Source organism: Callorhinus ursinus, unplaced genomic scaffold (genome assembly GCF_003265705.2).
Source record: "Callorhinus ursinus isolate GAN/ISIS: 27379988/994484 unplaced genomic scaffold, GSC_fseal_2.0 scaffold10, whole genome shotgun sequence".
NCBI lineage: Eukaryota > Metazoa > Chordata > Mammalia > Carnivora > Otariidae > Callorhinus > Callorhinus ursinus.
In genome coordinates, this window is record NW_027397072.1 from 32545926 (window position 1) to 32570545 (window position 24620).

The 24620-nt window shown below is 37.5% G+C and overlaps 1 protein-coding gene and 1 pseudogene across 4 annotated transcripts in view; both read right to left on the reverse strand.

The window, feature by feature from the left end:
* The window catches only part of MAP4K3 (mitogen-activated protein kinase kinase kinase kinase 3), a 186282-nt gene that overhangs the window by 103298 nt on the left and 58364 nt on the right, over positions 1-24620 (reverse strand). For all 4 annotated transcript variants that reach the window (XM_025868110.2, XM_025868109.2, XM_025868112.2 and 1 more), the window contains exon 2: positions 18040-18097. In XM_025868110.2, the coding sequence (XP_025723895.1) occupies positions 18040-18097 (58 nt within the window). The remainder of the gene's footprint in view (positions 1-18039; positions 18098-24620) is intronic.
* Positions 6619-7589, reverse strand: LOC112820976 (U1 small nuclear ribonucleoprotein C-like; annotated as a pseudogene).

Consider the following 24620-nt stretch of genomic DNA (forward strand, 5'->3'; position numbering starts at 1 on the left):
TAAAAAACAGGACACTAATATAATGATTAAATGAGTCAACAAACAAAGCACTTCGTACAGAGCCTGGCACAAAGTCCGAATAAACGTTAGCTATTTATTAGCAAAAACAAAGAAACAAACAAAAGACTCCTGGTTTAAACCATCTCTAAGAAATCTCTAACATATCTTCTGTAGAGTCTCTATATACTCCTCATTATTTTGATTTATCCAATAAATATTTACTGAGTGTTTACAAGGTGTCAGGCAATTTATCAAACACTGGGAATCTTATGGTAAAGAAAATGAAGTTTGCCCTCACAGAAATTATAGTCTTGTGAAGACTTCAGGACCACCACATTCTTACCAATAGTTCTTTCAATTTTTTTCTACTAAAACACACACCCTTGTTGCTGAGGAAAAGATGTCGTCTTCTCAAAGAACTGTTGTTATTAGACAGTAAGCTCCTTTAGGACAAGGAGCACATCTTGTTGCTGATAACTCTAATGCCTAACTATAAAGGTCTCAACAACAGAAGAGTCAACAAATATTTTGTGGTGTTTCCCTAATTCTTGGTTGTATAATTCATTTTTCTTCTAAACTGAATTTTACCACTGATATATACATTTAATGTGTATTTCTCCCTCGTTATCTACACACACACACACACACAGCAAAAGAGCTATTAGAAATCAGCAGATCTTACGACTAGTGTGACCAACCTTCTGTTTGTCCAGGACTGAAAGACTCCTGGGACATGGCACTTTCAGTACTAAACGTGGACAAAATCCCATGCAAAATGAGATAAACTGGTCATCAACTTAGAGCTGATGGTTTTGAAAAAGGACAGTAAGTACAACTGCATGTTAAAAATAAAACAAAAAACAAAGGCTAGCCAAAATTTCACAACTTTACAAGTTCTGACCATAAAAACTAAACAAGAACATCCTGTACCGTGGGTACCTGCCCAACACCAACCCTTCCTCCTGATATCCATCGTGAGTCTCCCTGCTTGGTCCCCCTTCCTCCTGCTTCCCTCCAGGTTGTTGGTTATGGACTTTAGGCTACCTTAACCTCTGGAGCTTTCCAAAGGACAGCACTGTTAATTACATTTCTTCCCCACTCTATTTTTGCTCCCAACTCATCCCATGCCCTTTTCAAGATATTTTATCATTAGCAACTCCGTAAGGAGACTTCTTTCTCAATTCCAAACAAACATCATAACCTTTTCCTACTCCTGCATTTACTTCAGCCCTTTCCTAGTTACCACCTTTTCTCCATCTTTCTGCTAAGTGAAAAAATTAGCTGTCCCAGCAGTCCTACTAGTATAATTAGCTACATGCCTGTAATCGGTAAGAGTCCAAGTCTCTATGTTTAGCTGCTTCTAAATTTAAGTATTAATATAGCAATAAACATTACTTTCTAGTATTAATATTGCAATGAATAGTTTTTTATAACAGCTTTAACGAGGCATAATTCACCCAAATGAAGTGTACAATTCAATGGTTTTTAATATACTTACAGGATTGTGCAACCGTCACCGCAATCAATCTTAGAAACCTTTCAAATCTCATTAGCAGTCACTCCCCATTCCCATTATTCCTCCCTCAACCCTAAGAAAGCACTAATCTACTTTCTGTCTATGTAAATTTGCCCCATGGGCATTTCATATAAATGGAATTATACCATTTGTGGTCCTTTGTGACTAATTTCTTTTATTTTGCATAAAGTTTTCAACATTCATTCATACTATACATGTATCAATACTTCATTCCCTTTTTTTGGTACAAATATTCCACTGTGGATATACATTTTACTTATCCATTCACAGTTGATGTATTTTTAGGTTTTCTCTACTCTTTGGCCATTATGAATAATGCTGCTCTGAATATTCATGTACAGGTTTCTGTGTAAATGCAGATTTTCATTTATCTCGTGTACATACCTAGAAGAGGAAAAGCTAAGTCATATGTAACTCACTAACAATTTTGGGGAGTTACCAAACTATTTCCCAAAGTGGTTACACCATTTTACATTCCCACCAGCAATGTGTGAGGGTTTCAATCACTCCATGATCCTACCAACACTTGTTACTGTCTTTTTTTAATTACAGCCATCCTCATGGGTATGAAGCGGTGTCTCAATGTTTTGTATTTTCCTAATAACTAATGCTGCTGAGCATCTTTTGAGCATGTACCTACTGGCCATCTGCATTCCTTTTTGAGGAAGTGTCTATTCAAGTCCTCTGCCTGTTTTTCAATTGGTTGCCTCTTTGGGGGGGGGCTGTCTCTTTTTTAAATTTTTTAAATTGAGTTGAAAGAGTTCTTTATATATTCTAGATATAGTCCCTTATCAGAAATATAATTTATGAACATTTTCTCTCATTCTGTACATTATTTCTTCACTTTAATTATCAGTCATTTTCTAGGACAAAAGTTCTTAATTTTGATATAATCTAACTTACCTAGTTTTTCTAACCCAAGGTTGCAAAAATTTATTCCTATGTTTTCATTTAAAAGTTTCATAGTTTAGCTTTTACACTTAGATGTCTGATCCATTTTGCATTTATCTCTGTGTATGGTGTGAGGCAGGAGTCCAACTTCATTCTCAGCATCACTTATTTAAAAAAAATTTCTTTTTCCCATTGACTCATCTTGGAGATATTCTCAAAAATCATGACCATAAATGCAAGGATTAAATTCTGAATGCTCAGGGGCCCCTGGGTGGCTCAGTTGGTTAAGCGACTGCCTTAGGCTTAGGTCATGATCCCGGAATCCCAGGATCGAGTCCTGCCATCGGGCTCCCTGCTCAGCGAGGAGCCTGCTTCTCCCTCTGACCCTCCCCCCTCTCATGTACTCTCTCTCTCTCTCTCTCTCTCTCATTCTCGCTCTCTCAAATAAATAAATCTTTAAAAAAAATAAATTCTGAATGCTCAATTCTATTCCACTGATCTGTAAGTCCATCCTTATGCCAATTGAGACCACACTGTCTTGATTACTGCAGCTTTGTAATAACTTCTAAAATGGAACAGTGTAAGTAAGCCCTTCAACTTTGTTCTTTTTTTTAAGATGACTTCAGCAATTCTGGTCCCTTGCATTTCCGTATGAATTTTAGGGTCAGTTTGTCAATTTCTGCCAAAAAATGAGTTGGGATTTTCATAGAAATTGTGTTGAATCTGTGTATCAATTTTAGAAGTACTGCCATCTTAACAGTCTATAATTATCTATAGTTTCTATCTATAACTATGGAATGTCTTTCCATTTAGATCTTCCTTCACCAGTGTTTTATAGTTTCCAATGAACAAGTCTTGTGTTTCTTTTGTTAAATTTATATCTAAGTATTTTAATCTTAGTTTTTAAGCATGTAATCTTAATTTGATGCTACTGTAATTAACTTTATAATTTCATGTTCAGAATGTCTATAGAAATAAAATTATTTTTGAATATTGATCTTGTATCATGCAACCTTACTGACTCTGTTATCAGTTTTAATAATATTTTAGTGGATTCCTTAGGATTTTCTAGATACAAGAGCATATCACCTGCAAATAGGGATAATTTTACATTTTCCTTTCCAATCTCGATGCCTTCTCTTTTTCTTGCCTAACTGTCCTAGGAAGATCTACAATGATGAACAGATACGGTGAAAATGTACTTCCTTGTCTTGTCCCTGATATTAGAGGAAAGGCATCTTTGTCTTTCATCATTAAGTGTGGGTGTTTTATACATGCACTTTATCAGGTCGAGGAAGTTCCTATTTCTAGGTTCTTTTTTTTTTAATCATGAAAGGGTTTTGGATTTTGTCAATTGCCTTTTCTGCATTGTTGAGATGATTTTTCTTCTTATTCTATTAATATGGTGTATTACATTAATTGATTTTCACATGTTAAACCAATTTTGCATTCCTGGGATAAATCCCATTTGGTCATGGTGTACAATCTTTTTTATACATTGCTAGATGTGGTCTGCTATGATTTTGTTGAGGTCTATAGTTTTCTTGTGAAATCTGTTTGGTTTGGTATCAGGGCAATACTGACCTCATCCAATGAGTAGGCAAGTGTTCCTTCCCTTTTTAGGGGTGGAAGGGAGTTGAGAAGGACTGATATTCTTATGGTAGCATTCAGCAGTGAAGCCATCTGTTACTGGGTTTTTCTCTGTGAAAAGTTTTCTGATTACTAATTTAACTTCAATTTGTTATGGGTCCATTCAAAATTTCTATTTCTCCTTGAATCAGTTTTGATGATGTGTCTTTTTAGGAATTTATCCATTTCACCTGTGTATCTGACTTGTTGGCATTCAGGTGGTCACAGTATTTTCATAATCCTTTGTATTTCTGTAAGATCAGCAGTAATGTTCCTCTTTCATCCCTGATTTTAGTAATTTTAGTCTTCTCTCCTTTTTTCTTGGTTGGACTAACTAAAGAGTTGTCAATTTTGTTGGTCTTTTTAAAGAACCAATTTTTCAGTTACACTGATTTTTCTCTATCAGTCTATATTTTATTTATCTCCCATCTAATCTTTATCATTTCTTTCCTTTTGTTTCCCTTTGGTTTAATTTGCTTTTTAATTTTTTTTTTTTTTGGTTTACATTTCTTTATGTAATGTAAGGTTCTTCTAATGTAGCTTATTAATCTGAAACTTTCTTTTTCGATATAGGTACTGACGCTATAAATTCCCCTCTAAGCACTGCTTTGGCTACATACCGTAAGTTTTTATGTACTGTATTTTCATTTTTACTCCTCTTGAAGTACTTTCTAATTTCCCTGAGTCATTTCTTCTGAGTCATTAGTTAACTAAGAGAGTGTTGCTTAGTTTCCATATATTTGTGAATTTCCCAAATTTCCTTGTGTCACTAATTTCTAACCTTAATACTACTCTTGAAGAATGTACTTTGTATGATTTTAATTCTTTTAAATTTAGGCTGAGACATGTTTTATGACCTAGCATATGGTTTATTCTGGAGAATACTGTATGTATGCTTGAGAAGAATATGTGTTCTGTACTACTGGGTGGAGTGTTCTATAGATGTCTATCAGGTCTAATTGCTTTACAGTATTTCTATTTCCTTGTGAATCTTCTGCCTCGCTGTGCTATTAATTACTAAAAGTGGGCTTTAGGGGCGCCTGGGTGGCTCAGTTGTTAAGTGTCTGCCTTCGGCTCAGGTCATAATCCCAGGATCCTGGGATCAAGCCCCGCATTGGGCTCCCTGCTTGGCAGGAGGCCTGCCTCCCTCTCCCACTCCCCCTGCTTGTGTTCCCTCTCTCGCTCTGTCTCTCTCTTGTCAAATGAATAAATAAAATCTTTTAAAAAAATAAATAAACAGGGCGCCTGGGTGGCTCAGTTGTTAAGTGTCTGCCTTCGGCTCAGGTCATGATCCCAGGATCCAGGGATCGAGTCCCACATCGGCCTCCCTGCTCAGCAGGGAGTCTGGTTCTCCCTCTGACCCTCCCCCCTCTCATGTTCTCGCTCTCTTTCTCTCTCTCAAATAAATAAATAAATAAAATCTTTAAAAATAAGTAAAATAAATAAATAAAATAAAAGCAGGCTTTAAAGTTTCCAATTAAAAAAAAGTTTCCAATTTTTATTGTTTAATTGTCTATTTCTCCCTCCAATTATGAGTTTTGTTCCATATATTCTGGGGCTTTGTTGTTAAGTGCAAGTATTGTTTTCTACTGTTTTTCATAATATATAGAATTTACATTGTGAGCTAATTTTGTTTCCTTTTTATTATATCCTTTTATCAGCCTCTCTGTATTTCCCCAACCCCTATCCCCAGGCAACCACTCTTCTACTCTCTGTATCTGAGTTTGACCTTTTTTTGTTTTTTAAGATTCCACATGTAGGGCGCCTAGGTGGCTCAGTCTTTGGGCGTCTGCCTTCAGCTCAGGTAGTGATCCCGGGGTCCTGGGATTGAGCTCCGTATCGGGCTCCCTGCTCCGCGTGCTTCTCCCTCTCCCACTCCCCCTGCTTGTGTTCCCTCTCTTGCTGTGTCTCTCTGTCAAATAAATAAAAAAATCCTTAAAAAAAAAAGATTCTACATGTAATTGATACCATGGAGTATTTATGTTTTTCTGTCTAACTTATTTCACTTAGCATAATGCCATCAAGGTCCATCCATATTGCTGCAAATGGCAGCATTTCCTTCTTTCTGGTGGCAGAATAACATTCCATTGTGTATGTACAGACTACATCTTTTTTGTCCATTCATCATCAACAGACACGTAGGTTATTTCCAAATGTTGGGTACGGTAAATTAATGCTATGGTAAACATGAGAGTGCGAATATCTCTTCAATATCCTGTTTTCATATCCTTGGGATATATACGCAGAAGCTGGACTGCTTGATAGCACAGAATTTCTATTCTTAATTTTTTGAGGAACCTCTAAACTGTTTTCCATAGTAGCTGCACCAATTTATATTCCACCAACAGTGCACAAGGGTACCCTTTTCTTCACATCCTCACCAACATTCATCTCTTGTCTTTTTTATGATAAAAAACTAAAAAGCTTCTGCACAACAAAGAAAACAATCAACAAAAAGGCAATCTATGGAATGGGAGAAAATATCTGTAAATCATACACCCAATATTAATATATTTAATATCAAAAAAATATAAAGAACTCACAGAAGTTAACACAAAAAAAGTCTGAAAAAATGAGCAGAAAAACTGAATAGGCCTTTTTCCCAAAGAAGACAGAAGTAGCCAACAGGTACGTGAAAAGGTGTTCAATATCATTAATCATTGGGGAAATGCAAATCAAACCACAAGGTATCAGCCTCATACCTGTTGGAATAGCTATCATCAAAAAGACGAGTGATAACAAGTGTGGGCCAATATTTTATTGTGAAGACCTCTGGGACTACAATTTCCATTTATCACACATCAAGGAAAGGTACGCTTTGTTAGAATAGTTTTTTTTTTTTAACTAAAACAGTTGACAGTTTTATTTTCACATTTCACAATACAAATGAAAATTGCTTTTTTTTTGTACCACCACTCCCCAGCAAAAACTATTCTCTCTTTGATAGGAAGGGGGAGCAAGTCTTCCTTGTCTTCCTTGTCCTGTTATGAGAAAACACCCAGAGTCACAGCACCATGATCTCCTGGTGAAGTAGAACGAGTAATATAAAATGAATATAAAAAGGTTCCTGTCTCTTCTTATCTGTCTGGTCGAGTCATTCTTGGCTGAGTGGGCACCATCATGGGACGGGCAGGAGGTCTCATCACTGGGGGCCTAGGCATCACTGGCATGTGGCCTCCCATAGGTGGCCTCATTCCAGGAGCAGGTCCCAATGGGATCATCCCAGGAGGAGGAGGGCCCATCATGGGTACCATGGGAGGGCCCCCCACATGGGGCGCTGGCATCATACCAGGGCGAGGAGGACCCAGGAGACTGAGGGTAGGTGGGATCACTGCCCCTGCAGGAGGAGGAACAGAGACTGGAGTAGGAAGTATCTTTCCTTGTTGAAATGCAGCGGTTGTTTTGTTGATCAGGCTCTGAGCCTGCTCTTCCATCCATTTCTGATAGTAGTCTTTCACATTCTCTTTGTGTTTGAACCTACCACTGCAGTGTGTCTTTACGTGTCGCAGTAGTCACAATAAAACTCAGGCATGTTGCTCTGCAGGCCGTTGGCCACTCTGTCCCGCGTCGCCTGGAAATGATGCACACTAGAAGCAATAGTCTTAAAAGGAAACTGGACTTTCTTCTATACTGGTATTATATGAGAGTGCAATAAATATTAAATTTGTGTTAGCAGCATTTCATGTTAAATATCAGGAGTCACTAGTTTGCATGACACATCTGGAATCAAGACTTTATGCAAAAGGATGAGATTATAGAGTGACATATTATGGAGTGACATTTCTCTTTTCCATAAAAGTACTTCTACCTCTCATTAAACATTTGTCTTGGTATTACTGGTATGAGTAAGGCTGAAGATGAATTATGAATATATGCTTGTTATCCTCTGAGACTTTGGAGAACAGGTAGCATGGATGCATAATTAACATTACAGGGACAGGAATTTCACTAATGAGCAGTTTTTAAAAGAGATTAAGTTTACCTACCTGGGAGTAATACCTTGTCTAGTTCCCTTAACACTAATTTCCCCTTAACTCTAATTTCTAGAGAAGAGAGAAACTTTTAATAGCTGAGAACTGATGACATAATGTTTTCAAGTAATGTTCTAATGATAGTTCTTGAACAGTAACATAGCTATGTTAATGGAAACAATAAAAAATGGTTTGTTTCTAAATTCAGTTAGGCACATAACACTGTACAACAGCCCCGTCACTGTAACTAGTCAGTTTTTTCTTCTGTTTCCTACAGTGGATCCTACAACAACAATAAAAAGTCATTTCCATTATTCTTCAGATATCCTACCTACCCACCTCTACTTCACTGTCAGCTAAGGACGAACCTTCCTCCATCTGAGAAAATGGAGGCCCCATTAGGAGATCTTTCACTACCCTCTCCTCAACCTCAAAGCTAATTTGTATTTGTGCCCACTCCTGGCCCTTTACAAAGATGTGATCCCAAAAGAGGTACTCTCTTCCTTTGCAAAAGAGGTACCGTCTGATCCTATCTCTTCCAGGCCCTCCCAGAACCTTGCTTCATCATTTCTATTCTCTTCGATACCTTTATCTCTATATCACCACTCCTTTCCTTTCAGCCTACACACATGCTCAAACTTACTTCAAGGTAAAAACTTTCCCTTAACCTTCTCCCCTATTAAACCTGTCTCCCTATTGCTTTTCACAGCCAAAGTTCTTCAAAGAGTAGTCTCAGCTTGGTTTCCTTTTCATGACTTCCAACTATTCCTCAACCCACTATAATCTATTTTTCACCCCAGGACTCTGCTGAAATTACTCTTGCAAAAGGTCCATGTCATTCTTAGGCCCAAATCCAAGGCCTCCTATCAGTTCTGAAGCAGCATTTAATACTAGCAACCCCTTCTTTCTTTCTGAAAACTCTCCAACTACAACTACTATCTGAACAATGATTTTCAAATCCGTGCCTCCTGCCAGGTCTTGGAGCCAGGTCAGCTCTCTCCTGAGCTCCAGACCGCTAGATCAAATTGACAATTGTACATATCTACACAATCTCTAAACACTTCATAATCAACATGTCTCATGTGAATAGAAATATATTCTCTCTCTCTTCATTCTACCTCCTAAATAACTCTCAATTCCTGCCCCACTATAACTATCTTGGTGCAAATCCTCATAATAACACTCAAATTGCCTCTTGGGGTAGACTGCTATTTTTGCCTCCAATAGCCATTCTTTCCTTCTTAGACATATAGCTGCGAGGCTAGAGACCACATGTCCCACCCTCTCATGAATTTGTGTGACCATGTAAGCAAGTTCCCAGCATAGGAAAATGAGCAGAACTGGTGGGTGACTTCCAACTTCACTTGTTAAAAGAAAAGCTGCTTGCCTTAAAATAACTCTGTCTCTCCTCCTACCAGCTAAAGACAGACACACCAATGATTTAGCTTCAGAACAGCAGATGAATGTGTGCACTACCAGGTGATGGCATAAAATGGAAGGAACACACATCCCTGAATGAGCTCATGGAATAGCAACCAGGGCTCACCCCACAACTGTTACATGAGAGAAAAATAAATGTCTATCTTACTTAGGTCACTTTATTTTGGAGTTTCTTTGTATAGCAGTTAACCTGAACCCTAACACCCTTCTCCATATAACTTTTAACTGGTCTATTTCCAGTATTAACTTACATTTCAGTACATTTGCCATACTATTGCCAGTTATCTTTAAAACATAGGATAAATATTAGTCTTCTCCCTAATAACCTTCTATGACTCATAGCTCCAGACGTTTTGGCATAGCACAGAAGGTGTAGTGGTACACAATCTGGCTTTATTATCTTTCTAGCTTCCACCCTTTATGACCCACTCCCATCCCTGACCACACCCCCATTTCCCTACACAGATACTTTAAGCTCCAGCATCATTTGACTTCAACTTTCTCCAGTGTTAGAGAAAAACAAAACATAACCCAAAAGCTCTGCAAAATGAGAGAAGAGGTAAAGAAAATTACTTGAAAGTCTGATGAAGCAACCAAAAAATGTGCAAGTAGACAAAGGATACTTTACACACACTGTCATTAAAATGATAAACCTCAGGGCTTCTTCCTTGTGGGAAGCATTTGAAGATGCACTGCCCATTCCATGGGCTGAAATATCAAAGCACCAACATCCATGAGAAAAAATAAGTGGCTATTTTAATTATATGGATAATACAGATTTTTGAGGTGAAATCCATATAACAAAGTGTACAACTCAGTGGCATTTAGTACATTCACAATGCTGTGCCATCACCTCTAATTCTAGAACATTTTTATCATCCCTGAAGGAGACCCTATACCCTCAAGCAGTTACTTCCTATTCCCTCCCTCTTCCCCAGCAACCACAAATCTGCTTTGTCTCTATGGTTTTACTTAGTCTGTGTATTTCACATAAATGGAATCATACAACATGAGACCTATTACGTCTGGCTTCTTTAATTTTAGCATATTTCTGAGATGCCTCCTTGTAGCATTTATCAGTACGGAGGACATAAACTTTACAAGCAGTGTTATTTGTAAATGCAACATACTGGAATCAACCTAAATGCTCACACATAGGACAGTGACTGAATTAACTATGGTACATATATATGATGGAGTACTATGCAGAATGAGAAAGATCTCTAGCAACTAGTGTGGAGTGATTTCCCAGACATGCTGTTAAGTAAAAAGAACAAAATTCAAAGAGGTATCTATAGTATGCTACCTTTTGTGAAAGAAAAAAAGAAAGTAAAAAAATATTCATGTATCTCATTTGGATAAAAAACAGTAACAACAAAAACAACACAACAGAAAAACATGGAAAGGAAAACTTGAGACCAAAGACAGTGGTTAGAATAGGGTAAAAAGGACAGAAGTAGAATATTTCCCTAAATATACCTTTTTGTATAGTTCTGCCTTTTAGAATCATGTCAAAGTTTCACATACTTTAAAAACACTCTAAAAGAAGAGAAATAAAATCAAAGATGAGGGAGGCATCCCCCAAATGAATACAAACGGAAACAAATGAACTGGCTATATGCCATGGGTTGAACTGTGTCCCCCAAAAAGATATGATGGAGTCTTAACCTCTAGTACTTGTGAATGTGATCCTACTTGGAAATAGGGTCTTTGCAGTAATCAAGTCAAGATGAGACTTTTAGGGTGATCTCTATGACTGGTGTCCTTATATAAGGGGGAAATTTGGACACAGGAAGCACACCGTGTGATGATGAAGGCTGAGACTGGAGCTTTCTACAAGTCAAGGAATGCCAAGCATTGCAGGCCATCACCAGAAGATGGAGGAGAAGCATGGAACATATTCTCCCTCAGGCTCTCAGAAAGAACCAACTCTACTGACACCTTGATTTCCAACTTTCTGCCTCCCAGAACTATGAAAGAATAAATTTCTATTGCTTTAAGCCACCTAATTTGTGGTATTTTGTTATGGTTGTCCTAGGAAACTAATACACCATAGAGATATCAAATGAATAACATAAACACTTTTGAGAGGGTAAGGAAGGTGGGGAACCAGACATTAGAACAGTGTATGTTCTAAAGATAAACAGAACTCTAAACAATGATCTCTAGCTAGTATCTGATTTCTCACAGAGGCATGGACTAACAATTCTGAAATTACTTTTGTGTTCAAGGATAAAGCAAAGAAACATCCAATATATTGTGGCTAATGGAAACTAAGCTCCTCCCTATTGGAGAAGAGAGTTACAAATATGAAAAGGAGAGAATGAACCCTGTGGTGTTAGACTAGTATTGGTTTTAGACAGTCAGGTGGGCAGAGGGGCAGTGGAGGTATGGGTAAATGTGTATTTATGTGTGTATATACAGAATGTCTATCCCATAAGGCAGCCTAGTAATAAGGATGCTTCAGCAGCAATAACTACACCTAGAATCCAAAACAAAAGCTCAAGAACTCTTTCAGATTAAAGGAAACTCAAGAGACCGGCAACTGAATGCAACACATGATCTTGGATTTTCTTCTGCCTTTAAAAGATATTATTGGGGCAGGACGCCTGGGTGGCTCAGTCAGTTAAGCATCTGCCTTTGGCTCAGGTCATGATCTCAGGGTCGGGCTCCTTGCTCAGTGGGGAGCCTGCTTTTCCCTCTGCCTGACGCTCCATTTCTCTCTCTTTCTCTCTCTCTCTGACAGATAAATTAAAAAAAAAATCTTAAAAAAATTTTTAAAAAAGGATATTATTGGGGCAACTGACAAAATCTGAGTAAGGGTTAAATAATAGTATCGTACCAGCATTAATTTCCTGACTTTGACCATTGTACTGTTATGTAAGACAATGACATTTCATTGTTAAATACACACTAAAGTATTCAGCAGAAGATGGTTTCTTTTAGTGTAGGAAAGAAGAAAGTAAAAAATAATAAATTGAGTACTGAGAAATCTGGGTGAAATACTGAAATTCTTTGTATTATTCTTTCAACTTTTCTCTAAAGTCTACAATTACCTTAAAAAATGTAAGAACTTAAAATTTAATTAAAAATTAAAAATAAATGAACATGGGTTCTATAGTGGAGAGGCAAACTTTCAAAGAGCATTGCTGGAGAACCAGGAATTATTCTAAGCATTCCATGAAGCATCTGTAAGGCAATACACATAATAGCATAGGCTCTAGAAAAAACATAAACCTGGATTTGAATTTGCTCCACTGTTACACAGCCCTAAGGTAAATGGAGCTTTTCTCCATTTTCTCCATAAACTAGGGTAGGTAGCCTACAAAAGGCTAGAACATTACCTTGTTCCACAAAGTATAAGAATTCTAGCAATCGAACTCATAAGTGTTTTTATTTTACACAAAAACTAGGTTTTGTGGCTGATAACTCACTGCACCGACCACCAGTGTGGACCACTTCTGTGAGGACTTGGGGACACCCTGGGGAGCTGTGCCCACTCACATGCATTCTTATTTATCCTTTGCAATGCTTGTTCCCCAGTTCAGTGGTAGGCAAGCAAATTAAGCTGATCTCAGTAGTATATCCTTGCCAATCTCTGAACTCCAACCAGCCCTTTGTGGTCTACATAATCATGTGTGTCCCCAGATGTATATGTACATATGGATGTCTGTATATAAGCATACAAGAAAATCTGGAGAAAATCACCAAAAGTTGACAGTGTTCATACAGTTGGTAGAATGATGATGTTTGGTTTCCTCTTTTTAATTGTATTTTTCTTATTTTTATTATAATGATCAAACATAATCTTTGCAATTTAAGTTTAAAAATGTTATAAACTAATATTACACTGTACATTAACTGGAATTCAAATAGAAACTTAAAAAAGTTATAGTCTGTTGGTTAATTAAAGGATGACTGAGACAACCAAATATAAATTAAAACCACATGGGGGCACCTGGCTGGCTCAGTCAGTGGAGCATGTAACTCTTGATCTTGGGGTCATGAGTTTGAGCCCCACACTGGGTGTAGAGATTACTTAAAATAAAATCTTAAAAAAATGATAATAAAATAAAACCACATGAGTAAGACTGAAGTCCCAGTGACATGTGGACTAAATTCACATTTAAACAAAGAATTTTGTCCTCATGTCCGAATAAGTTTTCATGTCCGAATAAGTTTTCATTTAGCTTCAGGTTCAAATTAGATATCGATTGTTAAAAAAAAAAAAAAAAAAGGAACAAAATTTGGATGCAAATTCTTCATTACATTACACTTAAGTATTTCAGATTTGGTTTTTTCAAAAAGTTGTAGACTGGCCATCAGAATTCTAATTTAGAAAAATGTGAACATACCATCATGAAGCGGTCTCCCTCCACCACATCCAAATCAAATCTAAATCTTATCAATCTTCTGAGGCTAACTACCAATTCACAGAAGAACATATTAAATAATACCACAGGGGGGCAATTAGCAAAATCCAAACTGATGGAATAACTCTACACAACAAATAACCAAGTTTCTTCAACAAAAAACCTCAAGGAAAAAGAACAGATTAAAAAAAAGAGAGAGAGAGAGAGAGAAGATAAAGAGAAGGAACCTACAAATATACAAGAAATTTGAGACACATCAACTAACTGCAGTATGTGGAACTTATTTGTTGTTGGAAGCTACATTAATACTGTTGAGAGAGACCAATGGCATGTGGTTATATATTTTTATCACTTTGTTAAGCCATATTTTAAAATCATGTAATTCATCCAGATCGAGTGTACAATTCAACAGTTTTTTCTTAGTAATTTACCAAGTTGTGCAACCATCACTGTCAACCAGTTACAGAATATTACCCCAATAAGATCCCTCATGTCCATTAATTGTTAATCACCACACACACCCCCCACACCAGTCCACTAATCCACTTCCTGACTCTACAGATTTGCCTCTTCTGAACATTTCACATAAATAGAATCATACAATATGTAGTCTCTTGTGTCTGGCTCCTTTCACATAGTACGTTTGTAGGTTCATTTATGTCCCTGTATCCATCAGCAGTTTGTTTCTTTTCATTGTTGAATAATATTCCATTGTATGAACATATTTTGTCTTTTCATTTACCAGCTGATAGGCAGTTGTTTCCAACTTCAGACTATTATGAACAATGCTACCACGAACTTGTGACAGTTGTGTATGCAGATGTACAAGATGGAACTGCTCGGTCATTATGGTAAATTAATGTTTAACTTTTTAAGACAATGCCAAACTGTTTTTCCAAAGTAGATGTACCATTTTACATAAGAATTCCTGTTTGTGGTTATACTTTGATTTCTTATCCTTTATCCATACATGCTGGAAGCCCTGAAGATTAAGGGCTGACACTATATGGTATTTGGGATCTGATTCAAAATTATGAGTGGTAGAAGGAGGGTAGTGGGTATAGATCAAACAAGGTTAGTCACATTTTGAAAACTGTAATACATTAGTAGTACAACTACTTACTACAGCAGGTACTAGAGTACTTTGTTCCAGGCACTATCTTAAGCCCTTTATATATATTAGCTCATTTAATCCCTACAATAACCTTAAAAGGAAGCTACTATTATTACTTCCATTTTAGAGATCAGGAAACAGAGAACCAGAAAGCTTAAGCAATGTGGTCAAGCCAGGACTACAATCAAAGTAGCAGAACTTTAGATCTGTACTCGTTACCACCAGGCCATATACTTCAAGCTTACCAACAAGTGATATGTGACATTAAAGCAAAGAAATTAAATGCTAAAATTCAGGTGGCTTCGATGAAGATTTAAGCAGGGAATCCAATGTTAACTAAATTTAAGGATTTATCTAATAGCATATATATATATAATAACCCTTGCTATCTCTGGATGGTAGAATATGATTTTTCTTCTTTTTATTTAATTGTATTTTCTACTTTTAAAATAATCAATACATGCATAACAGTGTTCAAGATTAACATCATAACAATACAAACGCTGCATTAATCAGAAAACAAATGACTTGATGAACAATAAGATCTTTCAAGTTCCTAATTTTTTAAAGGAAATATTAAGAGGTACTGAATGAGTACTATGCATCAGACACAAAGTTCAGTACTATGGACACGAACTTGATGAAAGCCTAGAAACAAAGAAAGGCAATTGCAGAATGACAATACAGCTGTGGTAATAGCTGTGCTATAAGGGAGCTACTCCTGCGGAGGAGTCCTCTTACTCAGACCAGGGGCAGGGAAGACCTGAAGGAGAAGGGACTAAACTGGCTTGAAGGAATGATGTATGTATAAACTACTTCTAATCAGAGACAATTTCATCAAATAACATAGCCACTTCTTAAAGATTACAAATGAAGGCCCTACTTCAAATGCCAAATCTTCCTTTTTTTTTTTTTAACCTCAGATTTCACCAACTTCACAAATGGCCAACAGACACATGAAAAAATGGTCAACATCACTCACATCAGGGAAATACAAATCAAAACCACGATGAAATACCACCTCACACCAGTCAGAATGGCTGAAATTAACAAGTCAGGAAATGACAGATGTTGGTGAGGATGTAGAGAAAAGGGGAACCCTCCTACACTGTTGGTGGGAATGCAAGCTGGTGCAGCCACTCTGGAAAACAGTATGGAGGTTCCTCAAAAAGTTGAAAATAGAGTTACCCTATGACCCAGCAATTGTACTAGGGATTTAACCCAAGAATACAAATGTAGTGATCTGAAGGAGCACCTGCACCCCAATGTTTATAGCAGCAATGTCCATAATAGCCAAACTATGGAAAGAGTCTAGATGTCCATCAACATATGAATGGATAAAGAAGATGTGGTTACACACACACACACACACACACACACACACACACACACAATGGAATATTACTCAGCCATCAAAAAATTGAAATCTTGCCATTTGCAATGACGTGCATAGAACCAGAGGGTATTATGCTAAGCAAAATAAGTCAAGTGGAGAAAGACAATTCTCATATGATCTCACTCATGTGGAATTTAAGAAACAAAACAGAAGATCATAGGGGAAGAGAGGAAAAAATAAAACAAGACAAAATCAGAGAGGGAGACAAACTATAAGAGACTCTTAATCATAGGAAACAAACTGAGGGTTGCTGGAGGTAGGGGTAACTGGGTGCTGGACATTAAGGAGGGCCTGTGATGTAATGAGCACTGGGTATTATAAGACTGATGAATCACTGACCTCTACCTCTGAAACTAATAATACATTATACGTCAATTAACTGAATTTAAATTAAAAAAATAAAAACAAATCTTCCCCCTTTTTTTTACCTCAGATTTCACCGACTTCAAATATCCCCTAAAACATAAGAAATTCAAAGAAAAAACCTGTCTTATATGTTAAAGTGTTATTAGACTATACAAAATCTGTAAATATGTATAACTGAGAAAGTGTTTTTTTATTCATTATATTTGACTGTGATTTGATCACAGTCTGTCAACATATCCTTAAATTTCATCTTAATGGCACTTCTAAAAAGTCTGCTGATGATCTAAATCAGGGTTGGGCAAACTACAGCTGCAAGTGGCCTGGTTTGCTAAGAATGGTTTTTTAGCTAAGAATTTTTTTTTTTTTCATTTTAGAGGGAGAAAGGAGAGAGATGGGGAGGAAAGAGGGAAAACTGAATGCCGAGACCACACGTGGTCCACAAAGCCTAAAATATTTTACTGTCTGGACTTTTCAGAAAAAAATGCCCACCTTTAAAAACAAAAACAAAACTACAGGAATGGGTTTCTGCTCAAACCAAGGATAAAACCTGTTTTACCAAATTCGTGTATCACCAGTTTGTAGTGGAAGAAGCCATCAGAAAGCCACTACCATCACTGTGGAACTCTCAGTCTAGACACTAGCACAAATACTTGCTTGTGGCAGAAAAGAGAAAGAGAGAAAGGACTTTTAAGAGAGAATAAACAAGATTATGAGAGTTACTCAGAAAGACAGGGATTTTGCAAGGGGTAGGGGATTTCAGAGAGAAAATACAGGTGAAGCAGAAAAAAAATAGAGAGTCACCCTAGGGGCTCTACAACAAGCTGCTCAAGTTGGAAGGTAACTACTATTACAGTATCGATGACACATAAAATGTGAGGGCTAGGTCTGCTGAGAGAACTGAGGCTCAGCAAGGTTACTTGCCCAAGTTCACACAGCAAGAGTGTAGAACACAAAGAACGGGGCCCCAAGCACCCCAATCTCAGTTTAGCTCTTTCCCCTGCATCACACTGCCCTCTGACCGCAAGACAGGGTCAACCTGGAAAAATACCACCAGTGACTGGTGACAAGTTAGCTCAACGGAGTTCAGAAGGAACAAAGTCTCTTTGCAAGTTCGCCTCCCTCCCCCAGTTACAAGTTATTTTTCAAGGAAGAACTGAGCCAGGTTTCTACAGGTCTTGAAGAGGAGGAGGAGAGAGTAGACCCCAGTTCTATTTTCCAGAAGATGTTAGGAACAATCAGAGAATGCTGACCAAACATCATTAAAATCAGCTTTAAAGTTAACCAGTGCTTACGGCAATAAGAAACATCAAATTTCAATTTACCTGGTTCCAATTTTATTACTTTAATCGCTGCCAATTCACCAGTGTTAACATTCCGTGCCTAAAAGAGAAGAAAAGACAACTGTGAAAAAGAGCTTTCATAAAAAACTTTATGAAATATAATTTTAGTTTACTGTTTATTTTCAGTTATACAGAAATATTTTTTAAAGCAAGAATTGTAGAAGGGGTTTCTATTTACAGAACAGTATATTCTTCAAAATGAATGTCAACATTAATTCAACTGTAAATTTAATAAAGGTAGTAATAAGATAACAACACACACAGACTTCTGTATGTGCCAGGCACTGTTCCAAGTGTTTTATAGTAATTTGTTTCTCCCACAACAATCTTATGAGGTAGGTACAACTATTATATCCATGTTGCATATGAGGAAACTGAAGCACAGAGAAGTTAAAAACGTGCCAAGGCCATACTGCTAGTAAGCCGTAGTGCAAGATTCCAATCCAAGAAGCCTGACTTCAGAGTCTGAGCTTTTAAGCACTACACTCTACTGTCATTCATTCAAAGGTGAGTTAAAATTTTGAACTGATAAACTAGCCTTAAACTGTTAAACTTAAAAATCTTAGAATATGGGGTGCCTGGGTGGCTCAGTCAGTTAAGCATCTGACTTCAGCACAGGTCCCGATCCCAGGGTCCTGGGATGGAGTCCTCGTCATTCTCCTGCTCAGTGGGGAGTCTACTTCTCTCTCCCTTCCTCTGCCCCTCCTCCACAAACAGATAAATAAAATATTTTTAAAAAATCTATCCATAATATTAGATTGCTGGTATTTACAACTGTAATTATGTATAAATAAGCAGAAGCTGTCTTTTCAATTTATATGAAAATGGCAGTAACTGTCAACTTAAAATGTTTTACAATTGGATCAGAACTTTCAAAATACTTCAAACTGTTATAATTGTTACATAATACTTAAACTGCTAACTGAAACTTGATTTTCATATCAAGCAATAAAGATCAATATATACAATTCCCTGATCACAGAAAGATACAGTCCTGTGGGCAGAATTACTCTTAGTTGCAACAGTCTCTTTTTTTTTAAGATTTTATTTTTAAGTAATCTCTATACCCAACATGGGGCTTGAACTCACAACCCCAAGATCAAGAGTTGCACACTCCAGTGACTGGGCCAGCCACGCACCCCACAATACTCTTATTAATGGACTGGTGCAGATCAATGAATCACCCACAAGGAATGTAACAGCATTAACAGTGGAATCCTTCTAAGAATATTGGGGCATTAAAAATGTCAGGTAACAATCTAGGAAGGTAGATATGGGACACAGCCACTGCTGCAATATAAAATTTAACCTTCTTACTCAAAGAAGAACAAAGATATGAAAACTTCTCCACCATATCAAGGAGCCTGGCTGGCTCAGTCAGAATGGCATGCGACTCTTAAATCTTGGGGTCATGAGTTTCAGCCCCACATTGGGTGTAGAGATTACTTAAATAAATAAATATTTTTTTAAAAAAGATCTCCCAATACAAATTAAGAAAAAAATTTTAATTAAATTGGCAGGGAAAATTCATTCCTTCTGAAAATATCCCCATAACCAATGAACGCTTATCATGGCCAACTTACTATTGGCAGTACAAAACAGATCTGAACAGTTATTTCAAACTAAACCTAATTTCCATTAAATGAGATACACATTTCAAATATAGTGCCAGATAAGTGTTCATTCCCTTCCCTAGGATGAGAAGAGACCACACACACACAATGAAAGAGAAATAAAATCAGAACATCAATCTGGAAGCATTTTGTAAAAGGGGGGAACAGAGTGTACCTGTAAAATATTCAGGTATATCACATAAACATGACTCATAAATCTCCTCAAACACTATCACAACTACTTGCCTCTCCTTACACTTCATGAACTTTCCCTGTTAGGCTCCTCCTAGATACAATGTCTTCTAAGCCTCATCTTTTTTAGTACTTCTCCAAATAAAATAAGACATTACTCTCCCCAATTCTCAATTCTCCACTTAAAAATCTTGCCATGGTTGGGGCGCCTGGGTGGCTCAGATGGTTAAGCATCTGCCTTCGGCTCAGGTCATGATCCCGGGGTCCTGGGATCGAGTCCCGCGTCGGGCTCCCTGCTCCTTGGGAGCCTGCTTCTCCCGCTGCCTGCCTCTCTCTCTCTCTCTCTCTCTCTCTCTCTCTCTGTCTTTCATGAATAAATAAAAAAAAAAAAAAAAAATCTTGCCATGGTTTTGTTTTCTGTTTACTGAAAAGAAAGTCAGAGTATGGCTGATTTCCACTATAGAAGAGCAAAGATAATATGAACTCCTAGAAAGCCAGGATGATTTTATTTTTTATAGCTGAAATTTGGTTCCTAATTGACCACAAGAGGGCACTACTGACAATACAAGTTACACAAAGTGTCCAAAATGGCTACTGTACACAATGTACTATTCTTCTAAAAATAGATTTACTAATAGTTAACACCAGCACATATTTAACAGAAAAACTGTGACAGTAAGTGACTTATCAGTAGCACTTATCAGACTAAAGTCAATATTTACTATAGGCTTGACTTACAAATAGAATTTTTAAAAAAATTTAAATCAGTCTAGAATTTTCTTGAGGATAACAAGAGTTTTTAAACTTATGGTTCTTTAGTAGGAACAAAAAAACAAAACAGCCAAAATTATTACTGCTCTTTTTTACCTACTGAAATATTTTCCAGTACGTAACTTATTTGACAGAATTAAGGTAATTCACAAAAAGGGAAGAAAAATAACAAAAACTGAACTTTTCTGCATCAAAATCCAGATGTTTGTTAATGAAAAGTCTTATATGCTTTTCTTAAAAAGATTTTACTTTTTATTTATTCAGAGAGAGAGTGGGAAGGGGCAGGAGGGAGAGGAAGAGAGGGAACTTCCACCAAGCTCCCTTATGAGTGTGGGGTCTGACACAGGGCTCAATCTCATAACCCTGAGAGATCATAAGCTGAGCCGAAATCAAGAGTTGGACGCTTGGGCGCCTGGGTGGCTCAGACGGTTAAGCGTCTGCCTTCGGCTCAGGTCATGATCTCAGAGTCCTGGGATCGAGCCCCACATCGGGCTCCCTGCTCAGCAGGGAGCCTGTTTCTCCCTCTGCCTCTGCCTGCTGCTTCCTCTGCTTGTGCTCTCTGTCAAAAATAAAAAATTAAAAAAAAAAAAATTAAAAAAAAGAGTTGGACGCTTAACTAACTGAACCACCCCAGGAGCCCTTAATGAAAAGTCTTTAAAGCATCATGATTCATCAATAATCTTGGTATTCTGGCTAAATCATATTTTGCTGTCTCTAAATTTAAAATGGTCAAGATTATTCACTGAGATAAATATAAAAATTAATAGTATCTCCTATGTTCTGCAACTACTATTCTTTTAAGATTTTATTTATTTATTTGAGAGAGAGAGAGAGGTGAGGGACAGAGGGAGAAGCTGACTCCCCAATGAGTACAGAGCCTGATGCGGGGCTCAATCCCAGGACCCCAGGATCACGACCTGAGCCGAAGACAGACGCTTAACCAACTGAGCCACCCAGGCACCCCTGCAACTACTATTCTTTTAGCAATCACCTAGAGCAATTTATTAGGAAGAAAATGAGACCAAGGTAAATAATGTAAAATATCACCATGTATAAAGTTAAAAAAAAATTTAAGATTTATTTGAGAGAGAGAGCGCGCACATATGCAGCAGAGAAGGCACAGAGGGAGTGAAAGAGCATGCAGCCCAACATGGGGCTCGATCCCAGGACCCTGAGATCATGATCTGAGCTGAAACCAAGAGTCAGACGCTTAACCAACTGCGTCACCCAGGTGCCCCTAAAGTTAAAAATTTTTAATTCAGTATCAATAATATAAAATTCTCAGACTTGCTCAGGGCAGAAAACTAAGAATAAATATTCTAAGCACCTAGGCATCTTCTGCCACCTCACTGGTTTGACCACCATTCTTCATTTGCTCTGAAAATGATATTCAGATCATGTCATTCTTAAATTGAAAACTCTTCAGGAATATATATCATTGCAAAGACAAAATTCAAATTCCTTGTCAGAAAATTTAAATTTTTCACTAAATATAGCACTTGTCATAATAGCTTTTATTGAAATATAATTCACATACCATAAAATTCACCCTTTCAATGCATACAATTCAGTGGTTTTAGTATATTCACAGCTAAGTAACCATCACTACTATCTAACTTTGGAACATTTCATCACCCCAAAAAGAAAGCCCAGAGCACTCAGTTAGCAGTCACTCCCTATTCCTCCCCCTCCCAGTCCCTGAGAACTATTGGTCCACTTTCTACTTCTATGGACTTAACTATTCTGGATATTTCATATAAATAGGATCATACAAAGTATGGTTCTTTGCGACTGGCTTCTTTCACCAAGCAGAACATTTTTGAGTTCATCCATGTTGTAGCATGTATCAGTACTTGACTCCTTTCGCTACTGAATAATACTCGATTGTATGGAAATACATATTTTGTTTATCCATTTATCAGCTGAAGGATATTTAGGTTGTTTCCACTTTTTAGGTATTACAAATAACGCTTCTATGAACATTAGTGTACACATTTTTTTTTAAAGATTTTATTTGAGAGACAGAGCGCGTGCACAAGCACGAGGGGGGAATAGGGGGCAGAGAGAGGGAGAAGCAGGCAGCCTGATGCACCGATGCGGGGCTCAATCCCAGGACCCTGGGATCATGACCTGAGCCAAAGGCAGACGCTTAACAACTGAGCCACCCAGGTGCCCTTAGCGTACACATTTTTGTTTTCAATTCTCCTGGGTACAGACAGACCTAAGAGTACAACTGATGAATCACATGGTAACTCTACATTTGGCTTTTTGAAGAACTGACAAATTTTTCTCCAAAGTGGCTGTACCATTTTATATTATCACCAGCAATATGTGAGGGTTCCAATTTCTCTGCATCCTTGCCAATGTTTGTTGTTACGATTTTTATTTTAGCTATCCTAGTGGATGTGAAGTGTTATCTCTCATTGTGGTCTGACTTGCACTTCATCAATAACTAATGATGTTGTGCATCTTTTCATATGCCTATTGGCCATTTGAATATTTTCTTTGGAAAAATGTCATATTCACCTCTTTGCCCATTTTTGTGTTGTCTTTTTATCGCTGACTTAGAAGAATTTTTTTTTAATTTATTTGAGAGAGAGAATGAGAGAGAGCACATGAGAGGGGGAGGGTCAGAGGGAGAAGCTGACTCCCCACTGAGCAGGGAGCCCGATGCGGGACTCAATCCTGGGACTCCAGCCAGGATCATGACCTGAGCTAAAGGCAGTCACCCAACCAACTGAGCCACCCAGGTGCCCAGAAGAATTCTTTATAGATCCTGATATGTCTCTTATCAGTTACATGATTTGCAAATATTTAATCCCATCATATGGACTGTCTTCATTTTCTTGATGGTATTCTTTGAAGCACAAAAGATTTTAATTTTAATCAAGTCCAATTTGTCTATCTTGTGTTGCTTTGCTTTTGGTATTATAGCTAAGAAACCAATGCCTAATCCAAGGTCACAAAGATTTTTTTCCCTATGTTTTCTTCTAAGCGTTCTATGATTTTACCTCTTCCGTTTAGGTCTATGATCCATTTTGAGTGAATTTTTATATGGTGTCCAGTAGGACTCAAATTTCATTCTTTTGCACATGGATATCTAGTTGAGAAATATAGCATTTCAACAATAAAACTTTTCACTATCTTGCCCCAGTCTTTCCAGTCATTTCCTAATTTGCACTTTATGCTGCAGCCAAAATAAACAACTTGCCATTTCCCAAAGCTATCCACATGTTTACTCTTTGGAACATACTGCCTAGACAAATGCTTGCCCCAACTCCTTCCTGGGCCCAACTCCCAGATAATCCTTTAAAGCACAGCATAGGTTATTATCACTTCCCAAAAGCCTTTTCCCTATTGCTACTCTGGTTTAGGCATCCCACACCCATACACTCCCAAAGATCCTGGGTAACCCTACCCAAATGGGAGTGGGCCTGGTTAAGAAAGTCCTGCAGATCTAGAATCGGTCTCAGTTTAGAGAAGCTCTTGCAACCTATCATGATTCAAAGCTGTCCCAGAAGTCAGTTGGGTTCAGTCAAGCCTTTTAGAAGCCATGTGTATTAGAACTGATTTGGGAAAGAATTTTTCTGAGTTGATTTCATGCTGACTACTGCGTTATCTCCAACTATCAGAAAAATATTCCTTGAGTGTGAGAGTGGGAGTAAACAACATCATCAAGAAGCAATCATTAAGAGGCAAAAAGTGTGCTACCATACAATATAAAGTGAGTTAGAGGCAGTCACTACCAAAAATAATCTATCGATTATGTACCAAACACTGTACTCAAAGCTTACTACTTAGAAGGGTCTGTCCAACATTAATATGAAGAAAGGGTCAGAAATGGGAGTGAAGATATACAAAGTTTAGTCCTGGCTCTGCCAGTAACTAGCAGTGGGATCTGAGCACGTAATTTCCCTTCTGTCTTCTTCCCAATTCCTTCCCCCCAATTTAAAAACAAGAAAGTGAAAAAGACTATTTCTAATGTTC